General features: G+C 61.4%; 1 protein-coding gene across 3 annotated transcripts in view; it reads right to left on the bottom strand.

Moving 5' to 3' along the window:
* KCNN3 (potassium calcium-activated channel subfamily N member 3) overlaps positions 1 to 12,907 on the bottom strand; it is a 26,334-nt gene extending 13,427 nt beyond the window's left edge. The window contains exons 1-3 of one of the 3 annotated variants that reach the window (XM_023534325.1): positions 11,811 to 12,907; positions 9,275 to 9,416; positions 3,109 to 3,219 (exon numbers count right to left, since the gene is read on the bottom strand). In XM_023534325.1, the coding sequence (XP_023390093.1) occupies positions 3,109 to 3,219; positions 9,275 to 9,416; positions 11,811 to 11,818 (261 nt within the window). In that variant the 5' untranslated portion in view covers positions 11,819 to 12,907. Of the gene's footprint in view, positions 1 to 3,108; positions 3,220 to 9,274; positions 9,586 to 10,224; positions 10,341 to 11,810 lie in introns of those variants that run through there. The other 2 variants (XM_011366441.2, XM_023534324.1) reach the window with 2 other exon arrangements.
* Between the last annotated feature and the right edge of the window lie 190 nt (positions 12,908 to 13,097).

The raw sequence follows: 13,097 nt of genomic DNA, 5'->3' as shown, positions 1-13,097 counted from the left end.
CTCCCAGGAGGACGCAGGATCATGTCCTCCGTGGACGTTACTGATGGTCTGAGCCCCGACTTCCTTGTTCCTCAGGGAACACTTGCCCAGCCCCACGATGGGGCGACTCTGGGCAGTGAGAGTGTGCGGTGCAGGAGCCCGTCCCTGACCCGCCCAGCCCGTCATGACCTTGCCACATGGGACACCATGTTGGCGGCAAAGGCTTTGGGGGGCCACACGGCTGGGGGGCGGGCAGGCAGCCACCCAGAGCCGGTGACCTGGATGGGACTGCGGTGCTGACGACGTGAGGCTCCCTGGACACCCTGAGCGCCCAGTGCGGCCACAGGGCTCGTGGACGCACAGCAGCTATTACCCGCCCGCCCCGGTGCACGTCAGCTTCTCCCCCACCCCCAACAAAAGAGAACATATCAGAACATCTATGTCTGTTTCCTGAGCTCTTGGCCATGGTGCCCATGTCAACGGCTTGGTCTGGCCACCTCTCTGCTGGGGTGCTCTGCCGCACGGTGTCACAGATGGGCTGTTGGTTGCAGGAGAACCCTCTGGACAGGACAAGAGGAGCACCCCTCCTGGACTCCCCATGCCCCCCAAAGCCCCAGAGAGACCTGGGTGAGTACCTCCGGGGAAGACACCATTGGCACGCCCACCTGCGACGCTGCCAGGAACCCCGCCCGGGAAATGGGGTTCCTGGGAGGCCGGAGACAGGAAAGGGGAAGGGAGGGGGCAGATCAGGCCTGTGAGGGGGTGCGACTTAACTTCAAGAGTCCTACAGGTCACAGTCAGATTAACCGAGAGCTGACGAAGGCCACCATCCGAGAACTCAAAGCCAGCCCAGTCCCCAGACGCTTGGCGGACGGTGTCCGCTACACACACGGGTGGGGACAAGGGCCACCCCCTCTTCCCTCTCTGCCAGCCCCTATCTCCCCTGTCCCCAGCACCTCTGAAGCCGCAGGCGTCCGCGGGCGCCTACCTTGCCTTTTAGAAAGGGGGGGTGGTCTCTGAGGGCGGGCCATCCCGGGGTCCCCACAGCACAAAGCGTGGTGACCCCCGTGACAGACGTGTTTATGTGTTACATAAAACACGGGGACCCGTGGCATCGGGCGGTAGGAAGATGGGGACCTGGCACCCCTTCCAGTCTCTCGGCGCGCCCTTCACTCCCATGTTACCTCGTAGCCCGAGGGTCAGCGATAAATCATGGTCACAGAATAACGATGGTGGCGGCACCGCAGAAGTCGCCGTGACAAGGCCTGATGGCATGAAGCAACGGGAACGATGCTGCCACCGGGGGTGCCGAGAGAAAGAAGGGGCACCACGGGCCCCGGGGGACCCCGAGACCGCGTTCCCGCCCCGCCCACGGGCGCTCAGCAGCGGCTCCAACGGCAGAGCCCGGCCGAAGCGAGTGACCCCCGCGCCCCTCGGCGTGGTCTCACGATACACGGGTCGCAAGCTCTCCCTTTGTTCTCTGCTCGGGTGTGCGGAGAAGGCGCCTGCATGTCCTGGCGTGATCGCTTTTCTCTACGACATCGGACTGTCCGCCCCCGAGAGAGGGTCAGGACAGCAGCCCTGACCAGCGCCTTCCACAGTCGGCTCCTCCTCTGAGGTCGTGTGAAGAGACCGAGCTTAGCGTCCCACGAGCCAGGAGCCACTCCAGCTGGACGGGCCATTCGGGGAGGACAGGGTACCAGAGGCATCCCCAGGGAAGGCAAGGTGGGCTTCTCTGAGCAGGTCAAGGGGAGAGGACGGCAGAGCAGGCCGAGCTCTCAGCCAGTCGGGTCAGTCAGGGTCACGTCGCGGAACTTCTGCAAGTCCCTGTCCTGCCAGCTCTGAACACGCCCCCACGGGAAGAACCATCTTTGTGTGTCGCATCTTTGGAAAAAGAGACTAGACTTTCAGGGGACGTTGCAACAGGTTTAAGTGTTCTGCTCATTGCAACTGTGACAACAGGACATATAGCGAAGCCAGTTTACCAAGGCTAAGTGACACAGACAAGAGTTACCAGCTCGTCACCCTCTGCGTGTCGGCCACGTGAGGCTATCGGCCGGTACCTGCTCCTTCCCCGTCTGTGGAGGTTTCAGAGGACCCAGGACGTGTGGTCGAAGACCCAGTGATCGAGCACCACGAATAACTGTCTGGGGTCTGGGGAGCCCTTGGCAGCTGCACGGCGCCCGCGCCTTCCTGGAAGCTGGCCGTCCCTGGCGACCCCGCCGACCCCGCCGACCCCGCCGACCCCGCCGACCCCTCCTTGTTCTCCCTCCTGCCTTTGCCTCCGTTTCTGACGCATTTTTACTGTGCTGCACCATTAATCACCGACTCTGTTCTCTAGCTTTCAAAAACCCAAATCCAAATCTGGAGGCTCCTGGGCCTCCGAACCCACGTTAGCCCTGACCGGGAAGGACCAGCCTTGGCGGCCAAGCTCGCCCACGGGGTCTCAGTTCTCTCCCATCTCGGAAAGGGGAGGATTTTGCGGGAGATCCCATTACTGACCTTCTTCGTCCGGCCTGCATCACTAAAGAATGATCCCCCAAGAGCCGTCAGGAAATCGACGCTCCCGCCCGCTCGCCGCCCCCTCCCCTCCTCTAAATGGGCCTTTTCTTCCCCGACGACTCAGCGGGGTGTCAGACCCTCCCCTCCCGGCTAACACCTCTCCCTGTTCCCGCACCTCTGCACCGAGCGGAACGACTTCCGCGAGGGGACAAGGGGGGACGTTACCGGGGAAACCCAGAAGGGCGACTGGATGGTGACAGGCTTGGGAACGTGGGCTCTGCAGCGATGCTCGATGATCGCGCGTTAACGACCTTTTTCGAAAGGGCTGGATTTAGCTACATTCCCAACGTCGTTTAAAACTGTTGCCACCGGCCGGCTGACGTGTTTGAGCACCGCTGGGCGAGGGGGCGGTCACCCCACGGCACGCGACAGAGTAACCAGCAGGAAGCGAGCCGGTTGCGGGGACCACCCGGCGTGTTGTGGGGAGACGGGACCTCCGGACACCCACTCGTGTGGGCCGTTGCAGGCGTCTGGGCCGGCGCACCCCCCACCCCGGAGCCGCCCGGCCTACGCGGCTTCCGCCTCCAGCTGCAGCGCCCCGTGACCGCGGGGACGGTGGTGCTTTACCCGTTTGGTGAGCTGAGTGTCCATCATGAAGTTGTGAACGTGCTTCTCCGCTTTGGTGAGTTCCAGCTTCCGGGCCACCACGGCCACCACGAGGGCAGTGCAGCCCGCTCCCTGTGGGGGGACAGTGAGAGGGCAGGGAGAGAGAGCACGTCGTTAGGAGGCCAGGTTCAGGGTTCGCCCGCTGTGGGGTTTCCAGGAGTGGACAAGGGCCCGCGCTCTCTGGCCGGTCCAAGGCACAAAGCCTGTGGGGACCCTGATTCCTGCACCCACAGAGGGGTCTGCGACGCTCCCGGCTCGGCTGCAGAGCTGACCTCTGGGGGACTTCACAGAACTCGCCAGTTCTTATGGGACACGGAATGGGGCTGAGGCTATGGGGGATTCACAACAGAGACAGTCGTCTGGTCCCGTGCCGGGCGGAGCTGGGAAGACGGAGCGCCTGGTGCACACAGGCCCTCTCCCTGCGCGCACGTCCCAACCCCACTGCCCGCCCCAGACCACAGGGCCCAGGACGGACAAAAGGCCACGTGTGAACCAGAGCGTGGCTGGAGCACCTGCTGGTGGCGGAGACGTCTCCTGAAAATAGCCTCATAAAGAGGTGCCATGTTCTCCCCCAAGATGGCTTCCCGGGGGACACCGGTCCCCATGAGTCTGTCCCCGGCTGAGCCGGCTCCCCACTTAGGTCTTTCTACCTAACTTCAGGTCTCGGCTGTGACTCAGCACAGAGAGGCTCTTTCTGGCTTTTACTGGGAGCCTCGTGACTTCTCATCACATAGAGATTTTCAAGGCGACGATGCTCTGGCCTCGGACCTGAATTTTTAGGGAACCCTCAGGAAGCCCTCGCTATTTTCCAGGGCGATGTTGCTTTTCTGCTTGGGTAGGTCCAATCCGGGGGGCACAGCGGAGGGGGAGTCGCAGGGCCCGTGAGCACCACTTGTGCCCCGATTCTTCGGCCCGCAGCAGCAGCCCTTGCCCCCCTGGCCTGGGTCTGGGGAGAGGGCGCGCCACCACCCGCCCCCCAGCCATCGCCTTCCGTCCGCTCTCTGGCCCTTGACCGTGCCGACCTCTACTCCTGGAAAGAGAAGAGCTCAGCAAAGTCAGCGGTCCAGTCCTCAGATGCCAGGCGGAAGTCAGAGCGGCCGCTGGGCCCAGTCCGGCCGGCGGGGGCCCCGGATTGAAGGAATCGATCGATGACATTTTTGGCTCATCGGGTCTCTGACAGGGTGCGTTAGAACCGTCAGAGACGTTTTCGAAGGTGCGTGGCCCGCACGGCGGGGAGGGCGCGTGCGGGTAGGTGGCCCTCTGTGCCTCCTCGCGGCCTCTCCTGCCCGTCCGAGCAGGTGCTGGCACAGCCGAAGCCGGCAGCACCCTCCCCTCGCTACTCATTTGTCAGCCATGCCTCGGCCACCCTGTTTTTAGCACAACAAACCGGAAAAAAAAAAAAGAAAGAAAGAAACACAGAGTCCGTGAACGTTCCTTTCTCTCTCCGTTCAAGGGCCGGCTGTTTTCTCGGCATCCGTGACTTGCAGGAGATTCTGTGCCCGATTTTCAAAGAATATGTAGGGCAGGTGGACACCCGGTCTGAGGCTGTCATCAGTCCAGCCAGGGCTCCTAATGCAAAAAGCGGCTTAAAAGAAGCCGTCCTGGGGGCAGACGCGTGCTCCATCCCTCAACCACGTGGATTCGGTCTCCCGCCTTCCTATGGAGTCCAAGGGCACCGGGGGCTGCAGCCCTGAAGACGGATGCGTGACAGTGTTTAAATGGAGTATCTGCTGGAAAGGTTCTCCCCAGGTGCCATTCTCTCCCGTCTCCCTGGGTCCGGGCAAAGCTCTACTTAAATCAACCCCGGGGACGGAAGAAGCCTGAACAGGAAGTCACCCTCTTCACCATGCTGCTTTGGGCATTTCCTCAAAACGACCTCCCATCCACCTTCCTGAAGTTCAGGGTCAGGACGGAGCACCCCACGGTCTTGCCACAGCTTACAGCCGAGCCAGACGAATGTGGGGGTTTCTAATTAGAAGTCAGGGTGTCTTCATCAAGGAGCCATCTACCTTCTAGGATTAAGATACATCTCTGTGCGGACGCAGAGGGCAGACAAGATGATGTGTCCCAGCTTCTTTCTACTGAAAGGTGTCAAGGCTCCCTTGTGGGTGTCCCTCTAGGGTGCGGGGGTGCTGGGTTCTTAATCCCTACATCTGACTTGAATCGAGAGTCGCGGTTACTCTCGACTTTATTTTTCTTTTAGAAAATCCATCCTCTGGACGTAATTGGGGAAGTCGCCAACAAGGAAGCCTAACTTGGTCATTTCCATTAAGAAGCAACCTTGCAAAGACGGGGTCGGACGTTGGCAACCTTCTAGAAGAGGGCAAGATGCTGAGGTCAGACTGGTCCTCCCTGGAGTGTGCGTGCGTGCGCGTGTGCGTGCGTGCGTGTGTGGGAGAGAGAGAGAGAGAGAGACGGAGGGAGGGAGGGAGCTGGAGCAGAGACTTAGACAAGCCACAGGGTGCTCCATCCTGCGCAGCGTGGGACAGAACAGGAAGCAGCAGAGGCCGAAGCAACAAGGATGGGTGACAGGATCGACAGAGGGAGGCGGGCGGAACAAGGAGCCCGAGACGTGAGTTCAAAGCTGTGGGTCAGCTCTGGCTCCTCGGAGCGAACGGAGGGCACGTGAAGGGGTCCCCGTCCCTCCGTGCGCTCTCCTCCGAGTAGCGTAACGATCACCCGTGTCCTTTTGGGATGATGAGCCTTCTTCCGCCCAGCTGTCTGATGACCCCACGCTAGCAGCCGAGGAGACTGGACGGGCGTGGCAGTGACTTGGGTCGGTTTTGAGATGCAGTGCCGAGGCCCCGGCTGGTTTGGGGCTGTGGGAGCACATGCCGTCCCGGTGTGGAATCTGGTGGGCAGGGGGCACGGGAGGCGAGGGCGGAGGGGGACGGAAAAGGACGAACAGCTGGTGCGACTGTGGACATCGCCCATGACTCAGACTTTGGCCCTCGGACGTGCCCAGCCTCGAGTCACGGTTGACACCAGCTGCGTTCCCTGGGTCTTGTCTGTCCATCTCCCGCTTCTACGGGGTGGTTTGGGGGTGGGGGGAGGGTCCACCCTCGTAAGGCCCAAGGTCCACGGTGAGCAGGATGAGCAGAGCAGGGGCGGCTGCCGTGGGGTGAACGAGCCTCACTCATCGGCAGGTGTGGACTCGACTCAGGGACCCCGGCTCCCCCACACCAGCCCAACCACTTCTCCGTTCCAAGAAATAGTTTCCAGCTGGAAAAGCTTAGGATCTGGAAGAGCAGGCACCCCAAGGGGGAAGGGGCGAGGTGTTCTTAACGAAAGGGGCCCACGATAAAATAGAACATAAGCGTGAGTGGCGAACGGAGGAGCGAAGCCGGGAGGACGTCTGTGTCGGGAGGACGTCTGTGTCACGATGGAAACGACCCGGCTGGTTTGAGACCTGGTGTCCCGGGCTCGCCCCTTGAAGCCGACATCAAGCCACGTCTCGCCGTCTCCCTCCCTCCTCCCCAAATGACTCAGTTCGGCTACCTTTCAATTCGTTACTTTCCTCCTGCAGTTCAGAGGAGCATCTGTCAGGAGGCCTTGGGGAAAAGCTCGGTGTCCCCAGCGGACATCCCGGAAGCCTTTGTCCGTCTGTCCCTGACTCACAAAAGGCCCACGGAGTGAGCCCGTCTGCACAAAATGGCTCTGTCGAAACGGGGCTCCTGCCGCACAGTCTCGGGGACCCCAAAGGCCTTCCCGATGCCGAGCCGCCAGACCTCCAGAGGCGTCTCTGTAAGTTTCGTCGTCATTTCCAGTCCCGGCTACAAAATATCGAGAGCTTTCTCTCTGTGACATACCCGTCATCATAAAATCCTTTGTGGAAAGACACCGGACTTTGCTATGTCTGCTTTTGTGGGCGAAATCTCTCAAGGTCTGTGCCGACAGTGTCAAGTCGCTCAGACAATTACACCCCCTGCTTAATGGTTGATAATTACACCGTTAGGGGGACTTCGAGAGAAAACAATGATTACGACTGTTTACAGCGGCACACGGATGCCTCCTTCCCCACGCCTCGCCTCCGAGCAGGCCCGGCTTGGCCCCGGGGTGTCCATGGTAACCAAACAGGAAGCTGTGCCTTTAGTTAAGGCACTTGCTTGCAATAATAATGGGCAGATAGACACAGCGCTGCCAGGCTGGGGGAGGGGAGGAAAGGGCTCTCTGCCACTTGAGAGGAGTGACTCAGCTAGAAGTCGCATTGGTTAGCAAAATGCCACCGGGCTTCCTCCCTCTGGCTGACCCCAGCCGGAGGCAACTGACTTTAATTCAGGCAGAAGCCCTGACATGAATGGAGGGGACCTTCCTGCGCCCCCACGCGGGGGGGACAGCGGGGTCCACGCAGGGGGACGAGGGGGAGGCCTGTGGGTGTTTGTAACAAACACCTCCGTGTGTCCTCCCACGTGGGTCTCAGGCCGCAAGGAACAGACACTCTGTCCAGCGGGGAGGCCGGGAGCGGCCGAGGGGCCGCGGTGGTTCCGGGGCCACGTCTGGGATGGGGCGCAGTTCCCCGCTATTTACACGGAGCCCATGACCAGGGCGTGGCCCCACCGCAGACAGCTCTGGCCCCAGGGGGCAGTTCACGCCTTTCCAGAAGAAAGGACAGCTCCTCGGCTTCCTGGTGACAGCTGGAGCAGCGCCAGAGCAAGTCCCACTGGCCGGCGGGGGGCGTCCGTCCGAAAGGCTCGCCCGCGCCCAGGACTCATCCCCGCCCGGCCGAGCCTTTTGTCACGAGCTGTGCTGGGGCTGCCTGCGAGCACACACTTGCCCTGGCCTTTGGTGGAAGCGGGGAACTGTGCCCAGTCGTGGGGTGACGGCCCCGGACCCCTCCTGCCCATGGGCCACTGTCCGGGCCTCTGACCCCAGGGCCCCCTCTGCTCTGAGTGCCCGAGTCGGGCTGCCTGGTCACTGATCAGGCCCCAGGAGGCCACCAGGCCAGGGTGGGGTGGGGTGGGGGCACCCCCACCCTGGGGAGGAGCGGACCCCCTGCTCACAGCAGGAAAACGCCCTTCCTGTTTATGAAGGGGGGTCCTTCCTCCTGGGAGGATGGATGAAATCTGAGGGAGACCGACAGGAAGGACCCCCGGAGACCTAGGGTGAGCCGCAGACATCGCGTCCACTCTCACGCCCGCCACAACCCCGGCGCAGACGGCGCTTTCTCCCTCAAGCCCATGCCCTGGGATCCTCGGGAGGGGCGAAGGCCGCCTGTCCTGGGCCCGAAGCCTGGCCCTCCTGGGAGCCTCACCACCTGGCCAGGGGGAGGGGGCTCCTCATGCCAACACAGCGGGTGGCCTCGCCCTCCTCGTCACTGCCAGGCCAGCGGGGAGGCGGGGCGGGGCTCGTGTCCTGTGTTCCCTGGAGAATGCCGAGGCCCAGCGGCTAAGTGCCCTGCTAGGGTCACAGTGAGGACGCAGAGGGGACCCACACTTGGGCTCTGACTCCCGATCCCCTCCCACCCCTACTCGGTGCTATGGGTGTCGGGGTGCGGGTGGCAGGGTGCCGGACAGGGAAGTTCGCCTTGAAGGGACACAGCCAGGTGCTGGGTGCCAGGGAGGGACGGGGTGGAGTCGCACTCCAGTGGACACCAGAGCGAGGCAGGGCCTGCCACGTGGGAGTCTGGGACCCCAACGTGCGGATGGGGGAGCCACAGGCCGGGCAGCCCCCGGCCAGCGAGCCAAACCAGCGGCCCACGCAGTCTGGGTCTCGGGCCTCGAACGGCCAGCTCAGTGCCCTTGCCCGGTCCCTGCCTCCGTGAGCTCCAGCCACGCTCGATCATGTATGGTGCCAAGGTCTGTGGGCACCGGGGGACAGGATGCACAATCCACTGCGAACCCTGACTCACTGCGGGTGAGCAAACTGGGCAGCTGGCGGCAGGTGGGAGGGTCAGAGCCACACGGGCTCAGCCCAGCCCACTAACTGACGGGAACCGGACCGTCTGCCTGGAAAATGAGACTGACCCATGAGACACGGCTGCGTCTCACAGCGGCTTCCTGTGAGCGGCCTGTTCAGGTGGCCGGCCCCACGCGCTGACCGGAAGGTCCTTCTGAGCTCCAGGGAAGGGCCCGGCTCCCTGTGCCTTTCGGACGCCGGGGAAGGGTCCCGGGCAGGGCCAGGCACTCACCATGATGCCGGTGAGCAGGCAGACGCCTTTCCCACAGTAGGTGTGGGGCACCATGTCCCCGTAGCCGATGGAGAGGAACGTGATGGAGATGAGCCACATGGCACCCAGGAAGTTGCTCGTCACGTCCTGCTGGTCGTGGTACCTGCGAGGGGAAGACAAGGAGTTAGTCGACGGAACCGCCATGTCCGAGGGGAGAGGCCGTGGGCGGACCTGGCCGGGGACGGAAAAGGGACCGTCTGCCGAGGCAGAGGCAGCACCAACGGTCACACGGACACCCCTTCAGGTGACCGAAGGTGCCGCGACTCTGCCCACCCAGGTCCCGCCTGCAGCCCCCAGCGCCCCCAGGCCCCGCCACGCGCTTGGTCCCAGAGGTAGAATGTCGTGTCCTGGGTCGACCGTGTTGTGCGTGTCCTTTTGGTGGTGGCAAAATAGCTCTGGGTGAAATCAAGCGGTAATAAAATTCAGATTTTTCCCTTTCAGGCCGACAGTCTAAACGTATGTGGATGTGATTAATTTGAAATCGCAAGCTCTTGAAGAGGGAAAATGTCAAAAAAAAAAAAAAATCACCAAACACATTTAGCAATTTCCTGAAGGTTGATGCATCCCCGAGACAGGCGCCCCTGGGGTCTGTGGCCGTGGTGGCCTCGTGGGGCTACTTCCAGGGGTGGCTCCTGCTCTCCTCAGGGGGGCAGGGCTGCCCTGCCCCAGGAGGAAGCAGCCGGAAACCCACCACCACCTTCCCCCCGGCCGGTGCCCATCCCACCCCGTGCTTTTCCGTCCTCCCTTCGTCCCCAAACACCAAGGCCGCGGTGTGTCCGGCTCTGTGCCAGCTACTGAAATGCAAAGATGATCAGGTCGCAGCTCCTGCCTCAGGGACCTCAGCCCAGGGGAGGGGTCTGTGGAGGAGGCAGACACAGCCAGGAAGGTCAACAAGTGAGTGGACGAGGCACCTTGGAGACAGGAGGGAAAGGACGATGACTTTTGTTCCAGATGTAGAAGAGCTAGTCAGAGGCTTAAGTTTTCTGGGCAGGCCAGACGGAGGTGTTCCAGGCGGCGGGGTCCAAACATCTGGTAAAGTATTTCCACGGGTACATAATCGGAAGCACAGAGACACCGAGGGACCTGCCCTAGGACACACAGGAAGTAGCCACAGCACAGCCCATGGCCTTCTGGCTGCTCCCCTCAGCGTCAGAGGCGGAGGTGACTGCCGTGCGCCTCGTGGAATCACGAGGAAGTTTCATCAAGAGGAGAGGACCTAGGCCCCGGCCACAGGCGATGAGGTGGCTTCGGAAATCAGGGGTCTGGTTTTGAAGGGCCTCGAATTCCAAGGCGAGGGGTTCGGGTTTGGTCTAGAGGCCTTGGAAGGGATTCTAGGTGAATGCGATTCAGATGCATTCATGTCACCAAGGTGACAGGTGCTGTGCAGATGGTGAGCAGGGTGTTCGAAAGGTGGAACGCAGGTGAACTGCAGGTGTGCCAGGCTGAGGGAGGCACAGGGGCAGCCCGCCTGAGCCCAGTAGATCCCAGGGGGCACACCTTGGGTAGGCCGTCCAGCCCCAACCTGAGTCCCCTCCCAGCAGAAGAGGGGGTGGCATTAGCCCTTCCATAGCTGTCCGCACAGGGCATGCATGCCCAGGGCTCCAGGGACCTCTGAGGAGCAGACAGAGCCCCCCCAAAGCTCACCAGTAAGACGCCTTTCCTGCCCTCTGCCACCTGCTGGCCCCTCACCAGCAGGGCTCTGTTCCCACCCCTGCCAGCTGCCTCGCTTCCCTGGGGCTGGGCCCACGTCTGCTTGTCCGGCCACAGTGTAGGCAGGCGGGGCCCAACGCTGATCCCTGAGATGGAGTGCACCCCGCCACTGACCAGTACACAGCCCCATCTCAGCTCCGACGTGGTCTGGACGGGGAGCCGCCCTCCCTCCCATCCTGTGCCCCACAGCTCAGGGCTCTGCCAGGGCCTTGGGCCACCTCCGTCCCCCGACCCCGGGAGGGATGGTGGCTAGCTGGCTCGCGGGGCCTGTGCCGAGGTGGCAGTGGACCTCTCTCCCCGCAAGGATGGACCTTGGAGCCTGAGGAACGGCAGGGCTCAGTGACAGGCTGAGCGTGGGGGCTTGGGGCGGGGGGAGACGACTGCACGTCACCGGCCGGTGGCGCGTGCACACGCGTCGCAGAGTCAGAGGCGGGATCGGGTCATCAGAACGTACTCCTCGGAAGACATCTCGGGCCAGGCCTGAGGATGGCGGGATTGGGGCGGTGGGCGGAAGGTTAGCCGGTGGCCTTGGGCTGGGCCACCCGGCTTCAAGCCCCAGCCCCACCTTAAGTAGCTCCATGGCTCTGGGCAAGGGACTTAGCCTCTCTGGGACCCAGTTTCCTTCCCTGCCGAGCGGAGGGTTACAGAAAAGGGTCCAGCAGCAATGAGCACAGCGCTCGGCCCAGAGTCAGCGCGGTTAACGTCAGCGACTACTGTGGCTGTTGAGAGAGGCAGGTGTCATCAGCTTGAGAGACAGTCTACAGAAAAATACAGCGCGGGGACTTACAAGGACATGGGGAAAGAGTCCCAGTGACGGTGTGATGAAGCCGCCCGAAGTTTAGGCTGGAGAACTATTTCACACAGGGATGAACGAGACCGATGGCAAGTTGCTGGGCAAAGGGACACGAGACATTTGGTACCGGAAGTGACCGTCCTAGCAGCTACACGCAAGACGGACTACAGAGGGTGGGCCAGACAGGGAGAACTGCCCGCAAGTCTGCAGGTGCCCGAGGAGAAGCAGCGGACGACCTCGAATGCGCGAATGAATGGTTTGGATTTAGTTTGCAGCCTCCCTTCCGCGTACGTCGGCGGCTTTGCCGGGCACATGGGTCTGACACCGCCTTTCCCCGTGAACCCTGAGCCGTGAGCCGGTGCCCCCGGCTGCTCGGCTGCCCTCAGAACCGCGGACCAGCCGGTTCCCACGTGGACGCTGCGGCAAAGAGGCCGCAGCTCCGAGTGGGGTTACCCAACGCCCACGGCCGCACGTGACCCGTCTCGTTCCAAAGCTGATGTCTGAGTTGCTGCTTTGCCTTTCTGTAAACTCCTTTCACGCTCCTTTGCTTTCCCTTCTCTCTCCCCACAAAAAACCCTGTCTGTGGCGACTCTGAGCCGAAGAGAGAAGCAGCAGATCTTGAGGACGTTGTCCATTCATTGTTTGTCCAGCTTCGACATCCTCTCCTTGGGCGGGGGCTACGGAAGACGCCGAGATGAAGCAGACACACGCCCCGCTCTCCCGCGGCTCGGGGAGCATCGTCATGGAGATAAGACACACATGCGACTTGCCGAGCAGGAAGTGATGAGTGAGGGCCGGTGATTCAGACTGTGGGGGGGGGGGGGGGGAGGAATTATTTCCAAGCCTATTCATAATTTTAGAGCGGTTTACACTTGTCGCAAAGTCACATACGAATTTCATGCTATTTTTTTTTTTTTTTTTTTTTTTACAATCGAGAACTTTTGGGGTGGGAACAGAGTTTCATGTTTTTCTTTATGGGCTAAGGAGGAAAAGGCACAGGTTTTTTGGGGGGGGCATTATAATTATTCATTTATCATTAGGACCAGGGTTTTTTCTCTTTTTGATATTATGAAACAGATGACAGCTACGAAAGAGCACGTGATTGGGCAAAAAGATCACGTGATGAAACACACATGCCGCTTTGCCTGCTTCTCACGCCCCCGCAGCTAACAGTTTCTAGTCTCCTGCTTTTAAAACTAAGCAGACGAACAGGACAGTCTCCGACGCTCGGGACACAGGTCAAATCAGCCAATTAAGGAAAGAAACAGGACTCTGGATCAG

This window comes from Pteropus vampyrus, unplaced genomic scaffold, assembly GCF_000151845.1.
Source record: "Pteropus vampyrus isolate Shadow unplaced genomic scaffold, Pvam_2.0 Scaffold124, whole genome shotgun sequence".
Lineage (NCBI taxonomy): Eukaryota > Metazoa > Chordata > Mammalia > Chiroptera > Pteropodidae > Pteropus > Pteropus vampyrus.
Note: the sequence above shows the minus strand (reverse complement) of the source record. Positions and strands in the feature narration are given on the sequence as shown.